The sequence below is a fragment of the Convolutriloba macropyga genome, chromosome 15 (genome assembly GCF_964194025.1).
Source record: "Convolutriloba macropyga chromosome 15, txConMacr16.3, whole genome shotgun sequence".
Classification (NCBI taxonomy): domain Eukaryota; kingdom Metazoa; phylum Xenacoelomorpha; order Acoela; family Convolutidae; genus Convolutriloba; species Convolutriloba macropyga.
In genome coordinates, this window is record NC_134482.1 from 18913307 (window position 1) to 18932899 (window position 19593).

Consider the following 19593-nt stretch of genomic DNA (forward strand, 5'->3'; position numbering starts at 1 on the left):
ATAGCTTGGAGTAGATAGGAAGAGTGTCCTGTTATTACTGAGACCGACTTACAGGTCAGAAGAAGAATCTTAATATCAGTTAAAGTTAAAAAAAAAACTTTCAAAAATTTTTCTAAAGTCTTCACAGCCATTAGCTTACCACTCAAAGTACTAGATAGGTTCACTTAGTGCTCATTAGGAAGCCTATCGTACTTTTAGTCAACAATTCTATGCCATAGGAATACAACAATTTAGTAGAATCTCCTAAACGAAATTAAAAATTTCCTTAGAAATTACGAAAACTAAGAGCCGAAGCCAAAAGAACATGAGCGAATCCTTGAAAACGAATGTTTTGTTCATTGGGCATCAATTGACTGTATTTGAGGTTCGTCAATAACGGAATCTCGATATGAAAAGTGATTAGTCACTGAGTGAGTTAAAAAAAACTCAAAAAATGAAAAATTTCCAATAAAGCAGCTCTCAAATAGAATTCATTTTTTTATAGTACACTTCCATTTGGGAACAAAACTAGCCTTTTTTTCGACTTTAGTTTCTTTTGAACACAAAGTTAATTCATTTTGTTGCGTGAAATTTTTTTTTTGAATTAATATTTTTATAGAAAAAAATGTGAATTTGAACCAAAATTACGCTCAAAATGAACAAAGTCATGCCAAATATCTCGAGTTCCCGTGTTCACACAAAAGTTTAAACCTCGATAACTTCTCAAAGAAAAAAAGAAATGCAAAAAAAGTTTTTTCCTTTTGCATTCTACGTTGGACGAGCTTTTTAATGATACCACTCACATTTCTCTACGATGAATATTTCGGTCGGCCAAAAATTGACTGAACAAAAAAACTCATTTGAGTATATAGTTCCTCCTCCCCTTCCCCACCACAAGTGGAGTCGGAAAAATAAGCCTGCCTTCTAACTCAGCTGATTTACTAATCCACGAGAGTTTCAAAGTCAGGTTGATTTTTGGCTAAAATCAGAATTGAGCTAAAATGGAATGTGTATTTTTAAAAGAACCATCAAACGTATTTAGTTGCGGTCTGGGCAATTTTTGCACTACTTTTCTTGGCGTTCAGAAAGTTTTGTCCAAAATTATTAGCTACAATTCTGTGGTTCCATCAATTAGGGCGTGATATAAATTGGTTACTAATTTGCTTTCGAACAATCAACATTGAGTTACAGGTCTTTTCTTATTCAATCAATTCACTAACCAACTTATTCCAGATCTTACTAGTTTTTCTGCAATTGGGTACTTTGTCTTTGGAAACGTAAAAAATGAGGGGCAATTTTGGATAGAGAAAATGTTTGATGCGATTGAGTCGAAAGCTGGTTGAATGTTTCAGTACTGTTCATCAAAACAAGATACTAAAGAATGACATTGTTCTGCTCCGTATTAACGACCCAAATGATGTTCTCAATTTCATGACACAGTCCATTCCAATATGTACAGAAGCTGTAACTGACAGGGTTCTACTGGGCACCTGTGGAATGGGATCGACTGATGTGGAAAATGGCGGGGATGCTTCCCAACATATTCACGTTAGCATGGTGTTCTTTTTATCAAGTTTTTACCCTCAAAAAATTGTAAGGTTAGGGGGTGATAACTCTTTACGACCATTTTAAGAGCTATATGTTTATATAAGTTTTTCAGCCCTAAGTGTCAAGGAACTTCCTCTACGATTTGATAATAGGTATCTGCATAGTTTCTAGTGGTAATGGATTGGTATACAACACTTAGGTTTTCAACATCACGAATTTTAGCATTTTTTTTTTACACAACTTGCAATTTCAATTGTTTTGACATTTATTTTGACATTTATGTTTTGTCATTTGTCATTTTTCAAGTTTTCCCAGGGGCCAAAAAACCTCTTTAAAGGTTGACAATAAGTTACTGAAAAAAATTTTTGGGCCATGGAATAGTTTTCAACTTTTTAATATCACAATTTTTAGCAATTTCATGATAAAAATTGCAATTTTTTTTCGTTTTTTTGAAATTTTTGGATTTTTTTTAGGTTTCTCCAGCCTCAGGAACGAAGGAACCTCCTCAAGGGTTCGATAATAGGTTACTGCTTAGCTTCTAGATGTAATAAAGTATTTCTCAAGATTTTTTAATTACGAATTTAAGCAATTTTTTAAAAATTATTAATAAATTTTTTTCAAAATTTTAAATTGTAATTTGTTCCGTAACCAGGGGCCCAGAAACCTCCTCCAAGCTTTGATAATGAGTTACTGTCTAGTTTGTAGAGTTAACGGAATGGTAATCATTTTTTCAATGAATCCAGTTTCAGCAATTCTATGATGAAATTTAATTCTTTTCAATTTCTCTAAAAAACATCATGTTCCAAGTCTATGAATCCTTATGAGCCAGTGAAACTATTTAAAGCATAAATAGGGATACTGCGTAGTCTCTTGAGACAGTGAAATGTTTCTGAAGATAATACGGTTTATAACAAGACTTTGTAAAAAATTGCAATTGTTTTTAAAATTTTTGAATATCTTTGTCCTTTTCTCAGTTTAACTATCATTACTGGCCAACGAAAATTTGTAAGTCTTGCAGATGGTGTACATGACAAAATTCAAGAGACAAAAAGGGTTTTAAACTTTTTTCACGGCGAGATCTGAAAACTTTTCTTTTCAATTTTGTCACTATTCAGTGACATATTTTTTCTATATGATTTTAATTACTACCAAGGCTAGAAAATTAGTAATTGCAGACTCGAATCTCATCAAAGAAAAATTTCTCAGCTATGTCTCTCTCTCTCTCTCTGTCGGGGTTTTTATTGTTTTGTTGTTCCTTCACGTTTTATCTTTCTCTCTTTCTCACACACACACACACACACACACACACTCTCTCTCTCTCTCTCTCTCTCTCTCTCTCTCTCCTTAATTCTTTTGTTGATGCCGCTGTTATGTGGTGTGATGTCATTATCTATTACCCTCATTAACGTTGAATTATAATGGAAAAAGTTTATCATAAATGACTTAGCTAGCGCTTTACTAGGAAATCTTTGTTAATCGCTCTCAAACGAAGTTTGTAGCAATTATATTAATCCAATTGCTCTTTTTTATCCGATTTTTCGCTTGACCGATTTTTTGTCTGGCCCATTTGACTTTTCGTCCTCAAAAACAAGATAATGAGGTAGCGCCCAGGGGGCATTAAGTTCCCCTTATGATGGGAAGGGCTGATCCCAGAAATTGATCCCACACCTCTATCCCACCGCGCCCCCACATCAGCCCCCCCAATCCCCTCCCCTGCAAATCGCTCAGACCGTAGAGGCCCCATACAGCCATAGATCTCCTCCCTTGCGTTCCCTCACCATTTCGCACCGCCACCCCTCCCCCGCTGCGCTCACCTCACACACCTTCAATTAGGCTAAAGCTAGCCTCACTAAACCGTGGCTAGCTACTGACGAATCCAACCACTCACCGGTCGTTTGAGAGCAAGATCAATTCGTCCCACTTTAGTCGGTCATGCTTTTTTTGAGGGGGCGAGGGAGGCTGGGGCTGGTGTTAAAGACCGATAAGTGACCCAGGTCACCTGATAATGTGATGGAATCAATAAATGGGTCAATGTATGTGCATTGAAAATTTTAAAGGTAATATGAAATTTTTTCTTTTACTCTAACAAAGAATCAGTTTTTGTCGTTTTAGTATTTCATTTTAAATTCTTTTTCCTCATGTTTGTGTAAGAAGCACAATGGTTAGTTCAACAATGTATATGGACCATTAGAATGGAAGGAATTTTCAGCTGTGGTTGTAGTTATAGGCCTTCTTACGAGTTGACTTTACAATTCTAGATTCACAGTAGGTTTCGGTCCTGTTTTTGATCCACCAAAGCAACGCTTTTCAAGTTTTGATTGACCTCAATTAGTGTTGAATGGAGGTTAGATTTTCGACAACAATTGTTAATTAATAGAGTGATTGCAAATTTCAAAATATATAATCCCCCCCCCCCCCAGTTTAGTGGGCATATATTATTTACTCCCCTAGATGCTCGTGCTATATTGTAACATTGTAAGGTGTGTAGTTACGCCTAATTTTTAAGGGGAGTCGAAAAAGTTAAAACGATGCCTGGTTAAGAAGCCATTGGTTGTGTAGGACTGGTGCGCAAAAACAGAAAAGATCCGTTTAGACCGCCTTCTATTAATTCTAATAACAGAATGCACCAAATAGCAGAAAATATTAAACTAACTTCTATCTGTCTTTCAGAAAAAGTCACCTTGTCATTCCACATTTAGTTGAAATAATTCTTAGAAACACAAAAAGTAGAGAAATTTTTGTGAGATTTTAACATCGTGCAAATAGGTGAAAAAACATTTCACCAGAACAGCATTTCGACCGAAAGTTAGACTTTTAAAGTAAAATAAACGAAAATATAAAGTGGAAAAGTAATGGGAAAAAATCATGTTTTAATTGAATTGAAAAAATGAATTGATTCACTAAGTCCTTTTGTTAGGCATAAATGTTTGACTGATTCACGGAAAAGCTGTAGATAACTGGGCACTCAAATTGATGAGAACCATGTTTTTGATATTCTAATAAACCTTTAAATCAACAACAAGTAGGTGTGGAACAGACTGTTATTATTGCTTATGTATGTACAATCAACTTCAATCAATTTAAAAGGCATCAATAATTAAAATAAAAAGTTCGAAATTTCGGAAAGATGAGTTTGTGCTCCTGTTTTTTCAGAGTTTTTCCTTTAAAACCAATTGATTGCTCTTGTTGCTGGGAGCCATTTCAAGCGCCGGGAAGGGCTTCTGCTGGCTCTGCTTGCTTTTACTCTTTTTCTTGGTGTTCTTGGCTAGCCTCGTAGAAGTTGATTGGTTCGTTGTATTTCAATGCGTGGTAAGATATCAATAATGTTTTTTTTTCAAAGTAAAAAAGTCGTTTATTAAGAAAAATTATTCAAGAAGTAATAAATATTGAGAGTGGGAAAAGAGGATAAAAAAATAAATAAACAAATAAAAATTGGGCTGCGCTCGCGTCAGGAAATGAATAACTGAGCTTCATTTGATCAGAGAATTAAAGGGCTGCGCTAGTAGTAAAAAGTGTAATTAGTGTAACTTTGTTCATGAAGGCAAGCGTTAAGACGCGTTAAAATAAATTGAGGGACGGAATCATTTTGAAGTATGAAGTAAAATACAGAAGGAAAAATAAGTTAAAAGTGCTATGCTAACCTAAACCTTAGAACCACTGAACCAAACCGCGCATAGCACTGTATTATGTCGTTAGTTGTATAACCGCAACTTAACTTTGATAAAGATATCAGTGGAGTGAATGTGAAAAAATGAGAACATTTTCTAGGTTTAAAATGATGTTAATCGATTAACATTCTTCAGTAGATAAAAGCTGTGAAAATTGCTGTCTTTTCCCTTGTGTTTTCCACAGCTAAGCCCCGAATTTACTAGCTGAGCGGCTGGCTTAGCTCTTCGGTTAGGACTCTGTTGGTTCGACTTTTGCCCCGAATTAACTACGCAAGTGGCTGGCAATAAGTCATTGGATGATGGTTGTTCTGGCTTTTCTACGATATTGAAACTGGTAAAGAACACTAGCAGGACAGATATTCCAGTGTGCTTTGATAACTGTTTTTTGGACGTTGTCTCTTTTTTGGATCAGCTCAAGTATTGATTCGATATTGTTTTCTTTTGCCCGTTTCAGGTACTCATTAGCTAATCTAATCTGAAAATCTCTTACTGCTGGTATATTGGCCTCTTCATGGAGTTTTTTGACACTGTACCAGCGGGGTTTCCTCATACAAATTCTTAGTGCTCTATTTTGGGTCAGTTGTATGCTGTTGATAATTGAATTAGATTGGTAAATCCAGCAGATTGGTCAATCCAGAAGATGCTTCTCTGCGCGGAAAAAGAGTTGACCCATTTTATCAGAGGTTTATGCACACCAATTTGTAGCAGTTTGTTTTGAAGTCCTAGTCTCCACACTGCATCAAATGCTTTTTCAATACCTGGGCAGACAAATCCGACCATTTCGGACCATTGAAATGCTTCTGTTACGTGCTGCGTAAGTTTGAGGAAATTATCAGTTGTGCAACGGTTCCTTCTATACGCACTTTGCATTTCACCGAAGATATCATTTTCTTCATAGTGCGCTAGGACAAAATTCTTTACTGCTGTTTCACAAATTTTTGCAATGCAATTGGTTAGGCTGATTGGTCGGTAATTTTCTGCATCTTTTTTGTTTTTGTTCGGCTTTGGTAACATTTTGACTTGTGACTCTTTCCATGTAGTTGGAACATAAGAATTATTTATCGAGCTAGTTATCAGGAGACAAATATATGCTTTGAGGCATTTAGGTAACCTTTTCAGGATGCTACAGCTGATTTTATCTGGTCCTGGACTTGATCTTTTTGTTTTGTTTAAAATTTCTTCATAATCGTCTACTTTAATAATGCAGTAGTTATTTCGTTTAGTATTTTCTTATTGGAGAAACAATTTTGTCTCGTTTTCGACTTTCTCGAAGTGCTCATTTAGTTCCAAGTTTTTGTACGTATGATCTTTTATTGTGTCCTGTAGAAGAGTTTTGAAGATTTCACATTTCTCAATGTCTGTTTTTGCTAAGAGTTGTTTATATGAGACTTCAACACTTTGTTCAGTTTCACTTGGTTTTTTTGAATCACCATATAAGGCTTTAATTGCTCTCCAAAAGCTTTTGCTTCCCTTATTTTGAGCACTTGCGATCAATTTTGACTGCTTGATTTTTTGCCATTGTTTCATGGACCTCTTTATTTCTCGTTGAAGGAAATTTATTACCTTTTTTAGGAATTTGTACTGTTCTCCGTTTGTTCTTTTCAGCTCTTTTCTTTTTTCTTCTTTTCACGGACAAGTTTATTAGTTTCATGTCCAAAGGGAAATCTTTTTTGTTGGATATACGACTTCTGTAGCGAGAATTGAATGATCTGTACAAGTAATTCATTTAGTCGATATACTTCTTCTGCTTTTGGATAGACTGGTGGATATAGCACAGAGTTTTCGTATTTTTGTCTGATAATCTGGTTGAATTTTTTGAAGTTGATTTTTGCCTTCAAATGGAATTTGCTCTTAGTCATTATCTTCAGGGTAGTAATGGTTGAGCTGTCGTCACTACCAAAGTAATCGGAAACATAAAATGTGTCAAAAAAATTGAAGACTGATTGATCGGCGAAATGTAGATCAAGCATATTTCGACAGTCTCCTTGATATGATTGGTATGTGTGCTAACCGTTATTTAAAAGCTTGAATTTTCCAGTTTCGATAGTTTCGATTATTTTATCACCATTTTCAGTGTTATATGTGCAATTCAGCCATTGATGTGGAGCGTTGAAATCTCCACAGATGAAAGCTTTCGTCATTTTATTTTCAAAAATTTCTGTAAGACGTGTCTCGAGTAGGGTTACCTTGAGAGGTTACTCTACTGAGGTCTTATAGTATCTCAAGACTATTTTACAACAGTGAGACTTACCTGACTTTCTAAAGTTCTATATCTCTAGTCTGTTACTCTTCTATCTGAGCTTCAGTAGACAGTCCACGGGCCCCAATGCTAAAGTCTAACGTATATCTCAATACAAAACAAGAGCGGTGTAGAGAGAGAGAAATATATTTTATTATTATATCAGGTTTAGGTATGACTCTGATCGGTACCAAATAAAGGGTGTCGTCTGAGGGAAAATAGTTAAACATCGAAGGAAAAGTGTTTCTTCTATTTTAACCAATCAGGAAAGAGTATTTTCAGTCTTTATTTATTTAAATAATAAAGTCTTCAAGTCTTCTTTGTTGGAAGTCAACATTGACTCCATCTTTCCGGGGTCTAGGTTTTATAGAAGTTTTGTGAGTATTACATTCAATTTCTCTTTATTCTCTCTGGAGGATTTTCTTTTCTTTTTGTTGAGTGTGTTGCGCTTTTGCCGGTTCGCCAGTAGATCAATTCCTAGACATAGGTTGCCCACGGAGCAAGGAGTGAACATCAACAACCACAAAAGTATCTATTCCAGTACCATTTCCAGTGGATGAAGATCCTTTTGGGTAGGCCCGATGTTGATGTCGAAGGCAATCCTGATGTCCAGTGACTTACCTGACTTACCTGAATTCTTTTTTGTTTGTTTATGTTAGCTGTTAGATGTTCAGAATTTTTCGATTCAATCCATCATGTTATGCGGTATTAATGTTCTGTTATTACGTAGTATCCCTTCCGGTTGGAAAGAAAAATAATAATAATAATAATAATAATAATATTAATAATAATAATAATAATAATAAAAATAATAATAATAATAATAATAATAGTAATAATAATAATAATATTAATAATAATAATAATAATAATAATAATAATAATAATAATAATAATAATAATAATAATAATAATAATAATAATAATAATAATAATAATAATAATAATAATAATGATAATAATAATAATAATAATAATAATAATAATAATAATAATAATAATAATAATAATAATAATAATAATAAAAACAGTAATAATAATAATAGTAATAATAATAATAATAAAAGTAATAATAATAATAATAATAATAATAATAATAATATTAATAATAATAATAATAATAATAATAATAATAATAATAATAATAATAATAATAACAATAATAATAATAATAATAATAATAATAATAATAATAATAATAATAATAATAATAATAATAATAATAATAATAATAACAATAATAATAATAATAATAATAATAATAATAATAATAATAATAATAATAATAATAATAATATAATAATAATAATAATAATAATACTTTTGTTCTAAATATTATATGAAATTCGATGGAAAAATTGAGGGTAGTTGGTTGAGTAACAACAAGAAGGTTGTTAACAACGAAAAGTTATTTGTTATATGTCATAACAAACGTTATAGTGACATGTGATTTTCCTGGCATGTTGTATTATGTTATTGGATATGAACATGTATTATTTAAATTAATGTCTCTCGGAATCATGATTTATTTTGATGAATTTAGTCCTTACAGACTGCTTCATCATACTTCTACAATTTTGTGATTTGTTAGTTGTTACGGTTATGTTATAGGAAGCGTTTATCGAATCTGTAAATGTTATAAGGTTGCTAATGGTTTCTGTATTGTTTAAGTTGAGTAAAGGTTTTAGAACACGCTTATAGGTTTAATGGGTGTGGACAAAAATGTCCCATCGCCTGAATCCTATTGAAGGTTATTTCATCATTTACAAATTTAGTAAACGTATCTGTCTGCGCGCTTATTTTGTAAAAATTCGCCTGATACGACATAATGTATGTTATCCAAAGGTCAATATTCAATATTCCAATATTACAAATGTATTTCAATATTCCAAATAATTTTCTCGTGAAGATAGAACTTGTTAGTTGTTACTGTTAGTAGTATAGATACTATTGCTAGACTATTTGCATGTGAGAGTTCATAATTGTTAATTTCATGTTGTGATAATTGCATAGTTGTTTATACATGTTGAATGTTTTCCTATAAAAGTCGTTGTTAGAAATGGGTTGCCTATACTACTAATATAAAATTTTTGAATTATTAATATTTTCTTTTTTTTCTGTTCTTATAGACTTCGAATATTTTGTTGTTTACTGTTAATAGATTGTATGTTAATATACTTATTTGACGTATTATTAGTAAATTAACAAAATATCAACAGTTTGTTTCTATCAACACTTGCTCGGAAGTTGTTAGAATTGTCATGTCATGACTCAATGTTTTATGCATACGTTGTGTATACTGTTTGTTGTACATGTCTGTTATATATTACATATAGTGTGTTACTCTACACTGTAGTGCATAAAGCTATTGTTTATGTCCGGTTCCATTGTACACAATATTATCAGGTACTTTTTTGTTTTTTCTTTATTTGTTTTTTTTACAAAATTGCATATATTTAACTATGGATAATCTTTGCATATGTACATGTACAGTTTACTATCTGAAGGTAGAAAATGGGTAGGAGAGTAAGAAACAATTAGAATATATAGAAGAAAAATTGTTGTTCTAAAGAGGTCAATTATTCTTTAGGTGTTATATCGAGGTAGTATATCAAAGTAGTACATCAGGTATCAGTGATACTTAAAGACAGTGTTATGTTCAATACTAATATAGCAAATCAAATCAGGAATGAAATAGCATGTTCAAAAAGATTTGGGTAGTATATTGTGAATGTTTATAGCTATCAATGGTATTGTTATAAATTTGTACCTTATAGGAGAACGATAAACACATATGTAGAGAATTAAATCCATTGTTAAAATTGCATTGCTATTAAAGTTTGAGATTCGTTACTTATTCCAATTTTCCATTTGTTACAATTTCTCTGTTTGCTGAGGATGGTTAGTTCGATCTCTGTAATGTTTTGATTCCTTTACTAAAAGTTCATCGTGTGAGAGAAAGTATACCAACAAGTCAGCGATCTCATTGACGCTTATTTCCGTAATTTAAACTTTTACAGTCTTCCTTAGTTCTTTTTCAAGATCTCTTGTTTTTCGTTCATTGTTATATTGAATTCTGTTACTGAAAGCTCTGTTTGTTACGCTTCCTTCTAAATGATATGTATGGTAATCTTCGCAAGATTGGAGTGCTTCGAGAGGTACCATCAATGGTCTTTCAGTTGAATCCTTAGGTTGAAAGATATAGTAATTCTTTATGGGATCAAAATTTCGGAGTGTTCCAATGGTATATTCCCATTTCAGTTTATATCCATAATTGAGAAAATAGGGGGATGTTAGTTGATCATTAGTATGAATGTAGCTTTTTTCCGTATAGTGCTCTTTATCTCTGAAGAAGGTGTAATAAATCAAATTGTGAACCAGTTTGGTTTCATGTACACAAAAGTTATTGTTCTGTACGTCTTTTGGAGTGGGATGGAGAAAGTTGAAACTAAGTTGGAAAACTTCATGTTCAAATACGCTATATGCTGAAAAATCCTGAGATGGTACTAGTTGATCGAATGTGCTTGTTACAGGTACTTTAAAAAGTTGTAGTCATATAGAAATCGTTCCGTTCAGCTATAAAATTGTTTAAGGATGGGGTAATTAGCTTGATGGAATTTATCCCGTCCGATATTTTTTGTACTGCGTTTGACAATATTATGGTTCTCGGATGGCCGAGGTGGAAAGTATTCGGATATGCAATCTTTCAGGTTAAGGAGAGGTGCAATAACAAAGTTATAGTTCTTAGATTCGAAAGGCATTTCTGCCCAATTGCGGTAATACAATAACGGGTTGTGGTTACTGCTATGTGGGTTTTTCAATGTTCTAGGATCCTTTTCTTGGAATCATTTGGTTTCCATAACGGTAGCTGTTGGAGATTGTTCGTTAGTTGATTGATGAAAAAATTACTTCGGATTATTGTCCTGAGATCTGATCTGTGGTCTATTACTTTGATAACTATGTGTACTAGTGCTGGTGGTTTGTTCTGTTATATCATTAGGTTTTCTAGTACGGAAAGACTCTTGATTTCGTCTTACATCCGATTGTTTTGGTTTAACAACTTTTTCAGAAATTATACGTGCTATTTCCTGTGGTGTCTGTTGATTGTGTGCTGTCTGTGAAAATTGTTCAGACCTTGTTTTCTCCACTTCCACCCTCATGGTGGTGACTGTTTTTTATGGTTGACTGTTGTCGATGTTGTCATCTGTCTGTGTGCCACATTCGGAAGCAGTATCTCTAATTTTTTCAGGGCTGGAACGTCCAGATCCAGAGCTAAGCTCGCCTTCCTCGACGTCATAGCTGAGAAGAGAGTCTGCTTTATATGGAGATTCGTGTTCGCAGTCCATTGTGGATGCCATATGCTAAAAGATATTTATTTGTTAACTGTTTATTTTACACAAATAATGGAGATTCTGTTACAGATGGAATGTTATCCGAAAATCAGAAATTTGTTACTGGTATATCGGTTATCATTGCATATTGTTACCATTCTAAAGATGTTATATGTTATTATCTGTCATTTTTTAGTGATCTTATTACAATTGGTTACAATTGATGACAAGTTACATGGCAGGTGTTACATGGTAAGTGTTATTCTTTCTTGTTCTTTAAGCATATTGGTATCAGGTACATATTAGTATCAGATACATGTATTAGGTACACATATTAAAAGTAATGAATGTTAGTTGTTTTTGTAATGCGGATCTGTTACACTTCATAAGTGTCCGCAGAATGCGAACCACAATACGTTACTTCATTTGTATGTGGTTGATCGTCATTTCTTAGTATGTCTAAACTATGACTGCGGTTATGCATTTTGTTAGCCGTTAATTTTAATTGGTCGAAATCGATAGGTGGTGGATTTTGTATGTCCAATAGTTTTACTGACGGTATTAAAGGTTTTTTATTTGTTAATGTACTAGAAGGCTGAGGTATTTCATAAGGTGTTGATTGTTGCATATGTAAAGGCGTTTCATACGAATGTCCGTTAAATGATGTAAGTTGTTGCTGTAAATGCGGCGCACTGGGTGAAGGTGCGTTATTTCCTACGTATTGATATCCAGGTGGTGGAGTAATGAGTTGTGGTTGTAGTTGTGGTATTTTATTTTCCGATATTGTTTGCAATGGTTCTACCTTAAACGGTTCATGTTTATATTTTCGTTCTGATAATGATGGTTTTTGTTTCTTCGTAGGAGATTCTATAGTTCTTAATTGAAGTCCTTTTTCTGTTCTTCTAATTGTTGTATTATAATGTTTATAATTCGTATCTACATAAACTTCTGTAGGTTTATCAATGTCATTGTGATCGGTTATATGTGGCAAATCTGTGGAGTGTCGACGGAATGTATGTTTAGGCTTTCGTGAATTGTTATTTCCGTAGTTCGTGTTATTTTCATCACTGTCGTGACTATCGTCTTCTTCTTGTATTTGAGCTACAAGTTGTGTTAATGTTTGTGAAAATATTTCGAATATTCCTGTAAGTAGATTTTTTGTTATGCTTGCTTGTTTTCCGATGGCTTTATGTATTGCAAAAGCGTTATAAAAATTGATTTGTTATAAATAAAATCATACTTATCATGGCGTATATTATTGCCATTTTTTCTAAGACGTACCATGGCCAACCAAAGATTGTTAATATTTGTTCTTTTAGCCATGCTCCGTCAAAAATCTCTTTCCAGTTAACACTTGGTTGATCAATTTGGAAGTTATATCCATTAATGTTAAGATCTCTTAACCATTCAAATGATTGTTCATAGTTTTTATAAGTTTGTAATAGTCCTAATTGTTCAAGTTCTAGTAATTTTTGAGCATTTGTTGATGTTGCTTCTTGTGATGGTTTTTCGCGGTCTCGCATATATTCATGTAGTAAATCTCGTTTTCGTTCTTGTACTAGTTGTTGTTTATTGTATATACCGCCTTCAATTAAACTTGCTTTACTAAACATGTTGTCAAGTACAATTTCTTCAGTTTATATTGTATTCAATATTGTTTCTACTTTTACTGGGTATGGTGTTACTCTATATCTAGCTGTTCCTTCAGTGTCTACAGAGATTAATTGGTCGAAGTTGCTGTGTGAGCATGGTACTTTCTTTGCCCATAAGTAGGTTTGTCTTGTTAATTGATGTACGTTTTGTACTCTATTTTTGCATAGAATTGGTATTTTATTGTAACATTCACGAGTTTGTGGTACATATAAGGGAGATAATTTTTCTGCGCATTTGTACATTTTCATTACGTTTACTCCTTCTTGTTTGACAAATATTGATCTATCTCCAGTAAGGACGTATCCTAGGAGTGGTGTGTACTTTTGTACTTGTTTCAGTGTTAATTGTCGAATGTTTCTAGATCGTTCACAGATTTTCGAATAAAATTCTATTGCTTGTAGACTTATTCTCGAGTATATGTTACTCATATAGAGGTCCTTTTTAATGTTCATGTGTGTTTTTTTCGTTTACAAAACCATAGTAATTTTGTTTGTTTTCCTCGTCTTCGTATCGTGTGTGTTCTGATGTTATTTGTTTTGGCCTAATTTTTATAAATTTTTCATCAAATTTGTCTTTCTTTCTTGTTACTTTTTGTCCTGTGTGCATATTGAATCCGTTTTCGTATATTATATAAATGTCGTCGTACTCTGTTTTGTGTATTGGTTGGATTGAAACACATTCGCGTTCTACTAATGGGTAGACTTCAAATCTGGTGGCAATAGTGTCTGTTTTGTTCATTTTTATTTTTTGTGTTATTTAATGTTGTTGAACTGTTGTCCATTCGGCATTTGTTTCTATCCAATATCTGTCTTGGTATTTTACCATAAAGGCATCAAATCTAATAAGTTCAAATAATTGACAATGTGTTTGTGGTTCCCAAACTATTGTTGCTTTTGTGAACGGTGTCGGTAGACACTCTCCTTTTTGGAGATGGAATGGTAATTTTGTTCCCATATATGATTTTTCTTCAGTGTCCATGTTTAGTATTAATGATACTTCTTTTGTTTCTAATGTCCAATCTAGTATATCTATTCTGTTTTGTTTTCTTGGTCCTTTCATGCAGTTTGACTGAGCATTTTTAATTGCATTTGTTATCCACATCGTGTTTGTATAATCGTAAACTATTCTTCCCTATGGTGGTACCATAGGAGTATCAAGTTCAAATTATATTCTGCCTTGCATGTCTTCGATCTTTTTCTGATTTGGTGGGTGAGCTATGTAGTTAAATGAAATATTATAACGTGTGGGTTTATACTTTGTGTTTTTTAGTAAGTTAATTCTAGCGAGTTTCTTTCGAACTTCATCTGCATCTAATATTTTCGTTCTTTGTGCATCTGAGACGTAATAGCTAGGTCTGTTAGCTCTAATATAATCGGTGTGTTGTGAACACCATTCTACGCGTTCTTTGATTGTTCCTGTAACTGCGTATGCCTTTATTTCTACTGCTTGTGCTTTTGATATTAGTTGTACTTCGGTTTTTGTCATATCTAAATCGAGTGGTTTGAATTTAAATGTACTAATTTTGTTTAGTTCATAATACTTAACATTAGTAATTTCTTCTGCATCGCAATCGTAATGTTCTTTGAAGATGTCTTGTGGTCCAGTTGCAGAGCCATTAATGTTTTGTTCGGGTAGTTCGACAAAGTCTACTTTTGTTTGTCTTTTTCATCTTTTTTTGTTCATGTTGAATTTTTTTAGTATACTGTTTGTTAATTCTTCTCTATAAAAATTACAATTTCGTATCCATTTATCGATGGCTATTTCCCACATTGCTTCGTAGTCTGAACTGTTTGTAAATTGTTTTGTTCTTCTAGTGCTTTTAATTTTGTACTTTCTGCAAAATATTCTGGGTAGCTCCCAAAGTTTGTGTGATTGTGATTGTGTATGAAAAGATTTGTAACGTTATTGAATTTTTCTGTGTATTTATTTTGTGAATTATTTGGATGTTTATTCAGTGTTTTGTTTTTGTTTTGGAAGTACTTTATACGTTCAGTAATTTGTCATTGATACGATCTTTTAGACGTTGCTTGACACGTTCGTGTAACCTGTGTTCTGATTCAATTTTTGTTTCGATTTTCATGTAAATATATATTATTATTAATAACATTATTAATATTAGTGCTTTTAATTGAAACGACATGTGTATGATAAACCTGTATTTGGATTATAAAATGTTGCAAAACCGAGTGTCTGCTTGGTATATCTATCAAATTCATATATGAATTCTGTGCAAATAAATGGTGCTGGAGTTGTTGTTGTTATTTTGGATAGTGTAGTTGCGTGAAATGGGGGTTGAATAAAGTTGCGTATTTAATTGTCGTTTTAAATTTTAGTTCTAAACTTGGAGTGGCTAAGACTTCAAGTGCTGTGTTACGTTGTCGCGCTGTAAGATTTAGTGTGTTAATTAATCTATTTCTTGACAAATTTGTAAGTGTATCTCCAAGGTTCTCTTCTTTCTGGGCGGTCCCGCTGTACAGTGTATGGATTTTCGTTTCCTGGGTTTAAATTATCATCAATTTCCGCGGATGTTGGTATGTTTGTTAAATCTGTGACTTCGCTATGATGTGGTCTTTCTTGATTGTTATTGTTGTTACTATTATTGTTTGATGACGCAATTTTTGCGGATTATATTTATGCTCCTGTACTAGGTCCGTGTGGTGGAATTTGAATGTATGGTGGTGCTATTATTATTAGTGGTATAAGTTCTTGTTGTGGTGGCTGTGTTTCTGCTCCTAGATTGGAGATCCAAATATCGTTATTTTCTAGGCGGAGATTTAATTTATAAATTATAATGTTGCCGTGTAATGGTGAATTTTCAGGGAATCCTATTTGTAAATAGAATTTTTGGGAGTGTAGTGTGTAGTATAGTGATTCTTCTATATCTGGGATAGGATCACTTTTTTATGGGTGTATGAGATATTCTATTAAACCTAAACACATGCGAAGGAAGAAATAAATTAGAAATGTAACTTTAATGAATTTAAAAATTTCTAGTTCTATAATATCTATATTGGTTTCGCATATATGGTATAAATCGGAATGAACTTCGTCCATTAGTTATTACTGTATTGTTGTACTGGTGGACTTGCATAAGTAACTCTACGGTTTCTGATAACTTCGTTTATTGTTACTATTGCTAAATATGTAGAAGTAACGACTATGCAGGGTACTAGAAATATAGTCAAGAAGAATATGATTTTAGATAGTATTAGGTATATTGCTATTAACGCGTCTGGGAAATCAATTGTTGAAGCTGAAAATTCTGTGTTTATATTTGTATTTTTACAGAAAGTGTGTGTGTAGTGTTATATCGTAACTTTAGTTAAAGGTGAAATTGTTTTGTATACTTATTTTGTATACTGTAGCTGGAGATTGAACGCAATGCTCCACTGCAAAATGACAGTTATTTACTAAGGTAACTGACACTTAACGGTGCCGCACTAGCAAGTTCGTGTGCTTCTATTGATACACAATTATGGCTATAATAGTTATCATGTTTGGCTCTATGCTTTTAGTTTATCGTCTAATAATTCTATAGCTTGTTTTTTGCAAACTACTAGAAAAACTGTTTGTAGTTTGTTTATATCAACACATATATCTGTGTTAATTTGTTGTTTCAGTGTTTCAAACTCTGTGATTGTTTCGGTGCAAGGTGCTGTATTTTTTAGTAATTCAAAATGTTCTCCCCAAAAAAGTTTTATTTCTTGTCCGGTTTCAGTTTTACCTTCTATTATAAACAAATAATATTTGGGTGATACTTTACAATCGGTTACTCTAACACTATCGTTGTCAAAATGTATATGACATCCGAAAGGGTAGTCGTGGTGAACAAAATCGTCTCGTTGGACTGTTATCTTTATAAAAAGTTGATTTCTTTTGAGTGATTGCAAAAACTTTGATACACTAAGCATGGGTGGTATTTCATTACAATGAAAGCTATAATGGTGAATTAGTCTATCAGAATTAAAATTTAATTAATTCAGTTTACCTTTTGTTGTTGAAATGTTTTTGTGGAGGATGGTTGATAATAAAAGAAACAGATTTATTATAACTTTCCGAGAAATTGGATTTTATCGGTTTAGAGAAATGATTTAGAGAAATGATCTGAGTTGTTACTGAAGTGGGAATTTCAAAATGAACACAGATTGAGAATGGAATTGATATCGCGGATGGGAATGAGATAGAAATTTTTCGAAGATTTTTCAAAGTTTGTACAAAGTTATCAAAATCTGAGGCAAGTCAGAAAGAATGTTATTTTAGAACTGAAAATATGATATTTTTCTGACTGAGTTTTGCAAGTTTTATTTTGTGTTTTCAGCTTAGCTGAAAATTTCAAAATATTCAAGTTTTACTGAGATAGTGATCTGTACGAGACAAAATCGGAGTTGTGATCGTTGTTTCACTTTCTGTTGCTCTCTACAATTCTCCTGACATTTAGATGTCTTCCGTTTTTCTTGTTTGTTTTTGAATTTGCTAACTTCATAATTTTCTGGATCTAATTAGTTTCTGGAGTTTCGTAGTTTTAGCATTAGAAGATTCTTCTGAAGTTTCCTTAACTTTGTTGATTTGATTGTTTTTCTCCTGTAATTGGTATGTTTGTTGGTATAATGACGTGCTGTCGTCATGGTATGATTATGGTAGTCAGTCTAATGATACCAAAAAGTTTCAAGTTGTCCGTTAATCAATAGGTGCCTTGTGGCGTCACCTTTGATTGTTACCAATAACTTGATGGGGATGGTAGTCTATTACTGAAGTAGTTTGGTGTAATTGTTAATTGGGTACCCAGTTATTTGGTGTAAATGTTAATTGGTCAGATGGTAGTTTTGTTAGTTTCTAATTGATTGTTGTGCAATTGAAGTGGTAGTTTCAACTGTTAATTGATCTTTGTCAGATCTATCATGGTAATCACCATCTCGTTCATGGTGTTGTAAATGTTAATTGGTTTGGCATTTTGGTTTGTCACTAATTGGGTTTGCAGGGAAATGTTAAGTCCCTGCAAAGTGTTCTAACATCTCTTCTTCTAGTGATGAATGTACAAAGAGAATGTCAATTTGTCTCTTTTTACTTTAATAATTGGGTCCTTGTTACATTTGAGCATCGGTGTTCTTTTGCTAATGAAGGTACTAATGAGGTACTAATGAGTGTGATGATGTTGGTTCGCGATGACGTCCGTTAGTTTTTAATGACGTCCCTCTTTGGCTATAACGTCCGTTTGTTTTGTACTCTATAGAGGTTGTGACGTATTCAAGATATTATGACGTACACTCGTAGTTCTTGTACAAGTGTTTATGTAGCCGAATCCGTCTATGTAGTCGAAAGTTGTCCGGCCGATGATGCGAACTGTGTAATTTAAGAATGATGTTATCAATATTGTTATCGGAATGGTTATTAATATGTTTTGGTGATATGTATTTCCACTATTTTGTATTAGAATACATGTAAGGATGTTTGAATTGGTGAATGCACGGAAGAATGTCATTATAGATGCTGACATAATTAACTGACATAGACAGTGTAAACTGTCATAAAGACATCTTAAATTGTATGTGTTACATTGTATGTGTTAAATTGTATTCTGATTAATAGTTTCCGATAAATATGTCTTTTAGAGAGTGGATTTATGTGTCAATTAGAGATGTGTGCTGCCAGAGATGTGTGCAAAATTGTATATTAGAGGGTGTATACGTGACTTGTTACGTACAGGAAGTTATCTACAGCAGATTACACGTAAACGGTTATTCGCCTTATATTTTACGTGTTAACTTCCGTTTTATTATTTCTTTCCTTTTTCCTTACTAATTGCTGTTTTAACAGGGTTTACTTTGTTATTTATTTTACTTTTGTTATTTTGCAACTCTTGTTATTTTGCAACAGCAAACATTGTTTACTCTTCTTTTTCAACTTGAACTTCTACAAATTATCTATTCCATTCCGTAAATCCTCGAACGTGAGAGGATATTGTTATTTGATTTTGTTTGTGATCTGATTATTTATTGTTTGATTATTTGTTTATTGTTTGTAATGTTGACAATTCCATTAGATCTATTCTAGTTCTAAGCTTGTGAACATCAAAATACCGTTTGTTTTTTGATTATTTTTTGTTTTGATTTCATTGTTTACATGAAACTTTTTTTTCTATTCATTAGTGGTGGTTCCAAGGGCTACTATCAAAACC

The 19593-nt window shown here is 32.8% G+C and overlaps 1 protein-coding gene across 4 annotated transcripts in view; it reads left to right on the plus strand.

Moving 5' to 3' along the window:
- The window catches only part of LOC142353961 (chymotrypsin-like protease CTRL-1), a 66693-nt gene that overhangs the window by 22873 nt on the left and 24227 nt on the right, over positions 1–19593 (plus strand). For all 4 annotated transcript variants that reach the window (XM_075406197.1, XM_075406196.1, XM_075406194.1 and 1 more), the window contains one exon: positions 1332–1527. In XM_075406197.1, coding sequence (XP_075262312.1) covers positions 1332–1527 — 196 coding nt within the window. The remainder of the gene's footprint in view (positions 1–1331; positions 1528–19593) is intronic.